This window comes from Lytechinus variegatus, chromosome 3 (genome assembly GCF_018143015.1).
Source record: "Lytechinus variegatus isolate NC3 chromosome 3, Lvar_3.0, whole genome shotgun sequence".
In the NCBI taxonomy this organism is placed as follows: Eukaryota; Metazoa; Echinodermata; class Echinoidea; order Temnopleuroida; family Toxopneustidae; genus Lytechinus; species Lytechinus variegatus.
The window spans coordinates 9,461,609-9,469,957 of NC_054742.1; the positions used below are offsets into that span (position 1 = coordinate 9,461,609).

The 8,349-nt window shown below is 37.8% G+C and overlaps 1 protein-coding gene across 4 annotated transcripts in view; it reads right to left on the bottom strand.

Moving 5' to 3' along the window:
- The window catches only part of LOC121410172, a 67,249-nt gene extending 59,815 nt beyond the window's left edge, over positions 1-7,434 (bottom strand). For all 4 annotated transcript variants that reach the window (XR_005969279.1, XM_041602076.1, XM_041602077.1 and 1 more), the window contains exons 1-2: positions 7,273-7,434; positions 4,356-4,563 (exon numbers count right to left, since the gene is read on the bottom strand). Coding sequence is in view for 3 of the 4 variants with exons in the window: in XM_041602076.1 (XP_041458010.1) it covers positions 4,356-4,514 (159 nt within the window). In the remaining variant the exon portion in view is untranslated. The remainder of the gene's footprint in view (positions 1-4,355; positions 4,564-7,272) is intronic.
- Positions 7,435-8,349: the final 915 nt, after the last annotated feature.

Genomic DNA, 8,349 nt, shown 5'->3' on the forward strand with positions numbered 1-8,349 from the left:
ATTGTAGTGAATTACATGTACATTGGTGACATAAATAAATTAAGGATATAGAATTGAAATTGAGGAAGAAATGAGAAAGAAGCATTTTTTGTGATCTATGAATAACTTTCATATGAAGCAATAATTTTCTAGTCAAAATTTCTAAACTCTGTGTAGAACCTCAAGTGGTGAACCTCACGTAGCTCACAGATGGAACAAAAATAATCAAAATCAATCAACAAATAAATATTTTTGTGGGTTTGATAATATATGAATAAATTAGCATATTTAATGAGTTTCAAAATTGTGTGTTGAAATTTTGGATCTCCACCTTGAGCTATCATAAAGCAAACAGAATTGAAATCTGACTTGAAATGACAAGGAAGAAGCATAATTCAGTCAACAAATAAAGACGAGGTATATTCTGTGATTTTGAATTTTGCATAAATCATCATAATAATTTTATACTCCAAATTTAAAAATTCTGTGTAGAAGTTTGGTGAAACTCATGAAGCTCTACCAGATGGAAGAAAAAAATTCATGTGCTGTGATTTATTAATACATTTTGCATTTAAACAGAATTAAAATTGGACTTGAAATGGCGAAGAAGCATTTTGAAATTGTAGACAGAAAACAGACGCCGGACACCATGCCATGGCATACATGTAAGCTCATCAAGGTCCCTTTTCATAAAGACTTGTTATAATAACAAATGCAGAATTTCTACAACAAATTTACTATCAAATGGAAGACAAAAAAATCAAAATCAGTCCACATTTAAAGAAGCATTTTATGTGAATTTCTAAAAATATGCATAAATTTGCATATTTCAAATTTCTGTGTAGAATTTTTGAATCCCCCACCTAGCATAAATAATTTTCTACTCCAAATTTTAAAATTCTGTGTAGAATTTTGGTGAACCTCATGAAGCTATACCAGAAGGAAGAAAACAAGAATGTGATGTGATTTATTAATACATTTCGCATTTAAAGCATAATATTTATATAACTTTCCACCGAAAAATAGTTGTAACCCGCTCCCGTTGCGGTACGGGTTAACCTGCCGGTATGCCCCCGATCGTGGGTTGCTGGCCGGGCCGAGTTCATTCTCAAATCCGCAGACCGTCATACGAAAAAAGGGAGAAGTAACGACGCATAATAAAAACATGAACAATGAAAATTGAGTTAGGAGCATGTGCTTCTTATGTGGCGGATTGTTTTAGAGACGTAGATATTTCCTTTAAAAAAATGCTGGCGTATTTTTGTCTTGTGAACAGGACTGCGACAGTTCGACATAATACATCGAGTTGCTCTTTCAAAGGAGCGCCAGTGCAGCGCAGTCAAAATCAATCGCATATTGAATTAAGCTAAAAGATAAACGCAGCTTAAGACCAAACACAAGCTGTGTACGTAAGTTCATGGGCGCCCTCGTGCATGTTTGTATTAGTTTATAAAGAATTGTAAGAAATACAAAAACAGTAGGAAATAATGTGGAGATATACAAGAAGAAAAAATTGACTGTATCATTATCCAGGTATTTATTTCAATTTTGATTACTTTATAGACGAGGTCCCATAGAATTGAATATTGTAATTATAATTGTTGTGAGTCGCCGTGTTGACCGACCTGGACTAAAAAACAACATTACCGATCTTTGCTGGGCAGCCTGGGCTAGCTAGTGCGCCTGAGCTGCGGCTCAGATCCGAGGAGTTAATTGCGTAATGCTTTCAATTTCGAGATCAGAGCGAACCCATTTTGTGGTACAAAGTCACCCCAAAAACATTTTCTCTCCGGAATAAAAGGCGATTTTTGCAAATTGTAAGTAAATTCACTGAAGGCTAGGTTAGTAGTTGGCATATATTTTCCTGATATGAGCCTGTATAGTGTGGGGATTGCAGAAATAATATTTCTCATTTTTCAAAGACAAATTGACTTGCGGGTTAAAACCCGACTGGTCAGCGGGTCCGCTTGCAAATTATTGGATTGAATTTGGCAATCCTACCTCGAAGATGTACAGCACAGCACATCTCGAAGCTATAGAAAGTTATTGGGTGTACAACACGATTGTGCCAGTCATGGAAAGTTCATTGACCTTTGACCTAATTCAAATTCGACTCATATTCGAACCTGACCTTTGCCTTCAGGAGATGGACCTCTTGTATGAATTTGGCAATCCTACCTCGAAGATGTACAGCACAGCACATCTCGAAGCTATAGAAAGTTATGGGGTGTACAACACGATTGTGCCAGTCATGGAAAGTTCATTGACCTTTGACCTAATTCAAATTCGACTCATATTCGAACCTGACCTTTGCCTTCAGGAGATGGACCTCTGATATGAATTTGGTGATCCCCCCTCGAAGCTATAGAAAGTTATTGGGTGTACAACACAATTGTGCCAGTCATGGAAAGTTCATTGACCTTTGACCTTATTCAAATTTGACTCATATTCAAACTTGACCTGTGCCTACAGGAGATGGACCACTGGTATGAATTTGGTGATCCCACCTCGAAGCTATAGAAAGTTATTGGGTGTACAACACAATTGTTGACGACAACGACGCCGACGCCGGAAATAGTGATACCTATGTATTGCTCCGCTACGCAGGCAAGACAAAAAAAAATAAAAATCTGTCAATAAATAAAGAAGCATTTTTTTGTGAATTTTGAAAAATGTGCATAAATTAGCATATTTAATGAGTTTCAAAATTCAGTGTACGAAATTTCGAATCCGCCGCCACCTAGTGCTATAATAGAAAGCATTCAAAGCAAACAGAATTGAAATCGGACTTGAAATGGCGAAGAAGCATTTTGAAATTGTAGACAGAAAACACGCCGGACACCATGCCATGGCATAAGCTCAACAGGGTCCCTTTTCATAAAGACTTGTTATAATAACAAATGCAGAATTTCTACAACAAATTTACTATCAGCCAATCAGACAGAGGGATTTCAATAGCTTTAAACTGTTATTGCGAATGTGTTATTAAAACAAGTTTTATGAAACAGGTTCCTGGCCCTTCGGACCGGATGAGCTAAACATGTCTGTGTGATCTTGACCTTCAACCTTTTAATGTCAAGCATCCTGGCATCCATGCTAGTACATGTATCATACACACCAAATTATATGAGCCTAGGTTAAGTTAAACTAAAGTTATCATGTTTACAAGGACTGCAGAAGGGTCAGATGAAAACATGTCTGTGTGACCATGACCTTTTGACCTCAAAATCAATATGCTTCCTCGGATCTATGCTAGTATTATACACAAATTATATGATCCTACTTAATTTAAACTGAAGTAGTCGCGTTTACAAGGACTCCAGGGGCCCGTTGCATAAATTTTTTTACCTGAGAAAACTCTGGTAAAATCTGGAAACTAAGGTTAGTCTGATTTCTGCCATTGACTTTAGCACAGGGCAAAAACTGCGGTAAAAATAACCTGAGTTTTCTCAGGTAAAAAGTTTTATGCAACGGGCCCCAGAAGGGTGAGATGAAAACATGTCAGTGTGACCTTGACCTTTAGTCCTCCACTTCATTAGACTTCTTGGAACTCATGCTAGCATCATACACAGCCTAGGTTAAGTTAAATTAAAGTTATCGCATTTACAAGGACTGCAGAAGGGTAAGATGAAAATAAGTCACTGTGACCTTGACCTCTAACCTTTTGACCTCAAAATCAATAGGCTTCCCTGGAATCCATGCTAGTATCCATGCTAGTATCATGCACACCAGTTTATGGATTTTTATAGGCCCGCCCTTGACGGGACATATTATTGTCACCAGTTTATGGATTTCCATAAACGATGTTGAGGTCTAAATGTCAAGGTCACACTGACATGGATTCATCTCACCCTTCTGAAGTCCTTGTAAACGCAATTACTTCAGTTTTAACTTAACCTAGGATCATATCATTTGAGCCTAGGTTAAGTCAAACTCAAGATATCGTGTTCACAAGGAAAAGTTAGTGGACGGACACAGAGCGTGATACCATAATACGTCCCGTCAAGGGCAGGCCTATAAAAATCCATAAACTATCAAATTTATGATGACATTTTAAAAAATACCCCCAACTTGGTCAAAGTTCATTGGCCCTATGACCTTGACCTTAATGATTTGACCTAAAATTCATGCAATAGGGTCAGTGATACTTGATTACAGTAGTTACCTGAACTATATTACCCTTAAGGACTATAACTTTCAAATTTATGACTACATTTCATAAACTTAATAGGTTAAGATTTCTATGCTGATGCGCTGTCACTGTTGCCACTTGCTATGCAATTAAGTATGACAAAAATCACTTTCTAAAGCCCCTCACTATCAAAGAAAACAATGTAGACATGAACGCATGTCGAAAATATAATTACTTTGCTTACCCTGGCAATTGTAGCCACAATGGATAGATCTGTTATCTTTGTCTGCCCAAAAACTTTCAAACTGAAGGCTCCCACTCTGAAATCCTGTGCAGTAATTTTCAAAGCATAACTTCCCATGCCTAATGAGAGTACTGTCAACAAAATTACACTCAGATCCATCTTGAACAATGAAATTCTTTATGGTTTGCTTCAAAGTAGAACTGTAAACCTAGTTAAAAGCAAGAAAATAAGAAAAATCAATTAGTGTAAAGACTTCAATCAACTTTAATACAGGGGAAGTTCATCATGGCAAAAGTTTGTTGTAAAAATTATAGCAGAAACAAGAGTGTCGCTAAGGTGAGCATACAATACGCCCGTCTGTAACATGGAACTTGGAGTTATTGGTCAAGCAAAGGAAAGTGGAAGGTGGCGACTTCACCTTTGACCTTGATGTTCAGTGATACTTGATTACTTTTATGTCCAAGTTTCATAAATCAGATCATAAACATTCAAAGTTATGATGACAATTCAACAGATAGATAGATAGATAGATAGATCTAGACAGATTCGTAGATAGGTAGATAGATAGACAGACATATTTAAACAGATAATTATTAGACAGATAGATATAAAATAAAGTTTGAGAGATAGATAGACAAATAGACAGATACCCGGTATATGGATAGATAGAAAGATAGACATATTTAAACAGATATACATATCAGGCAGATAGATATATCATGCAGGTAGATAGATGAATTTTATTACGTACAGTCTAATACGGCAGCCGCATGTATTATCCAACAAAAGTCAAAGGATTTGTTTTCTCTCCAAATTAAAATGTAACGAATGAAATGATCCTTCATCGAAAAAAAAAATTTGAAAAGTGAAATACATTTTTTTTTCAAAAGTGAAACATATTTTTGGGGAAAAGTGAATTTTTTTTTCAAGGTGAAATACATTTTTCGAAAAGTGATATTTTCTTAAGTGAAATATATATCATTTTAAAAGTGAAACATATTTTGTTGGGGGAAAAGGGAAATATATATTTTTTGCAAAGTGAAACATATATTTTTGAAAAGTGAAACATACTTTTTTAGAGTGAAATATATTTTTTTGATAAAGTGGAATACATTTTCAAAAGTGAAATATAAATTTCTTTGAGTGAAATGGTTTAGTGGAAGAGAAAGATATATATTTTTAAGTGAAATATATATTGAATTGATTCCCTATAAGCTTGCATTTTGAATGGTCGCAATGGTAAGACAATGGCAATAAGATTTTTAATATAACTCTCTTAATTTTTGGCATAAAGTAATGGTCAATATACCATTTTAAATGGGTTTTTTCAGCCCTTTCCAACGGATTACGTTACAAATGTAATTTAAAGGGGAAGTTCACCCTGAAGAAATCTAGTTGTAAAAAAAGCAGAAAAATAGTAAAAAATATTGGTGAAGGTTTGAGGAAAATCCGTTAAAGGGTAAGAAAGTTATTAAGAGTTCAAAGTTTCGGATTTGTGACGTCATAAATGAGCAGCTGTTCCATGACATGTGTTATGTAATATAAAATGCATGAAATTTTGTGTGGTTCCTGATGACTTAATTTTGTTTTCTATTCATGATCGGGTGTGAAGTAATTTGTCTATTGATATACCAAAGGTACAGTGAAAACCATGTTCAATTATCTGAGGAAATGACATTTCATTGTTTTTTACCATTCGCTAGGTAGGTGTGCTGCTCGCATATGACGTCACAAATCAAATTATTGAAATTCTAATAACTTTTTAATTATTTGAATTTTTCTCAAACCTTTGGCAATATTTTATAATTTTTCTGCTATTTTTACATTAAACTTTTTGTCAGGGTGAACTTCCCCTTTAAGTATTTTTTTTGTCACATACCAGTACCTATAAAAACTTGGTAGGCCTGCCGGTGTGTGGTAATTAACAATACTGTAGTTCTTCACTTCAGTTATTTTTGTGAAATAAAGACAAAAAATCGATGATCCCATCGGGGGGATTTTGCATCGGTGGCTGCACGATAGCGAGCCGTCTGAGGAGAAATAAAAAAAATGTTTAAAAACTCCTCAAAACAGACGGCAGCCAGCTGTCTAAGTTAGGAAGCTCCGACCCGCGAAGCAGGTCCGCTTCGCGGGCCGGAGCTCCCGGCTCCGGCTCCCTGGCCCTGGCCGGGTTACTTAAACTAAACTAAAGTAAAAGTTAAGACTAAGTATGGTTGGAACTACCCCTTATCGACCACCTAATCTTCTAAGCATCGTATCTGCGAAAATATTCATCAATTTTACCCAGTTTTCGTGTCATTTGTGCAGAAAATTGAGCAGATCAGAATCCCATGTTTCGCTCGGCGAGTCCGATTCAATCCGCGTATATATCGACGAACAACGAATACGACGATTTTACATTTGCTCATTTGCACCCGTCTTTTGAAACCGACCACCGCGATACACTAAGTTTACGGTCGATTCTTGTCGCGGTGGCGAAATATTTTTACTCTTTCAAATCAGTTCTATGACGTCAACATGCTAAATGATCGCCTCACTACTTCCACTGCGAGCTCCGGCACATTTTTCGACGATTGACGACGGATATTTGTTCTAAAGCCGTTTCCTATCGGATTTCTTGGTTTTTCAGCGGGGTTTGGGTTTGGTCAATACAATTCTGATTAATTCTACTAAATTTCTACTTTTTGTTGCTTCTTTTTTTCTCGTAAAAGTGATTCTTACAGTTTCCATGGACTCTGCGCCTACTCTCCCACGCGTATCGTTTGTAATACGCAATAATTTTAACGCGCACAAGGTGGTCGGTTTCAAAAGAGGTGGTCGATATGTGGTAGTCTCACCATACCGGGTAAAAGTTAGCCTGCCTCGGCTCTGACTCTGTTCCTAACCTATGGCTATACCGGTACCGGTACTGACTTACCTGTTCCAGGCACCCAGCTACAAATGTATGTGTCCGTTCCACTTCCAGTCTAGATTTTATTTAAGAAACCCGTTTTCTTTTCTTTTGCAGAAATCAAACCTGCGAAGGTGGGATCGGAGTGAAGCGCAAAAAGCGGTCGACCGCAGACTCTAACGTAATTCTTCTTAACGTATATCGTAGCGAGCTAGCTGGCTATGCGCGATCTCTATGCATGCTGCGAGCTGCACGAATGTTAAAAAGTTAAACTCCCAGCGGATCAACTACATGTGTATACGGTGGTTGCGGCCGGTGTACCGACTGATACTGTACCTGGCAGATTATTACTAGGCACCAAATCCGCCGGCGGATTCAAACGGCTCTCTCTTCAGAAGATAGGCCTATCGTTCTTGTGCTATCGCGAAATCCTTCATTCGTGGCCGAGTGGTCTAAGGCGCCTGGCTATACATGGAAAGTCCGGGGTTCGATCCTCGGCCGTGGCACCTATGCCCATGAGCAAGGCATTTAATCTGGAATGCTCTTTAATCCTGCTTTCAAATAAATGGAAATGCTATATGCATTATTGCTAACTAGGTGTGCACTTGTTTGTTTAAAAAAAAAAAAAAATTCACGTACGTACGTCGCTGCAGGGGTACGAATCACCGAGTCTGCTGGGCAAACCCTTCACTCGAGTTAAGGGTCTGAATGCATTGGCGGCGGAAGCCCAAAATTTTAGGGAGGGGCATCTGCAAAAAATTTAGGAGGGGACCGCCCCATGGGGGACACGTCCCCCGTCCCCCCCCCCCCCCGCTTCCGCCGCCTATGTCTGAATGTGCAGCCTACCGTATGCCTTATGTACTGAATGCTCTCTCGCATTGCCAATAGGCCTACAGCTGCAGCCGTCTGTCTGTCAAGTTCGAGTTTTTTAACATTAAAAAAAAAAATCTCCTCGTGCACAGACGGCTCGCTATCTTGCAGCCACCATTAAGGGGTTAACAGTGTAAAAGTTCCCGTCGGGGTTCATCGATTTTTGTCTTTAATTATTTCATAAAAATATATAAAAAGTTTATTCACATGCATGGGCAACATATGGGGTCTATT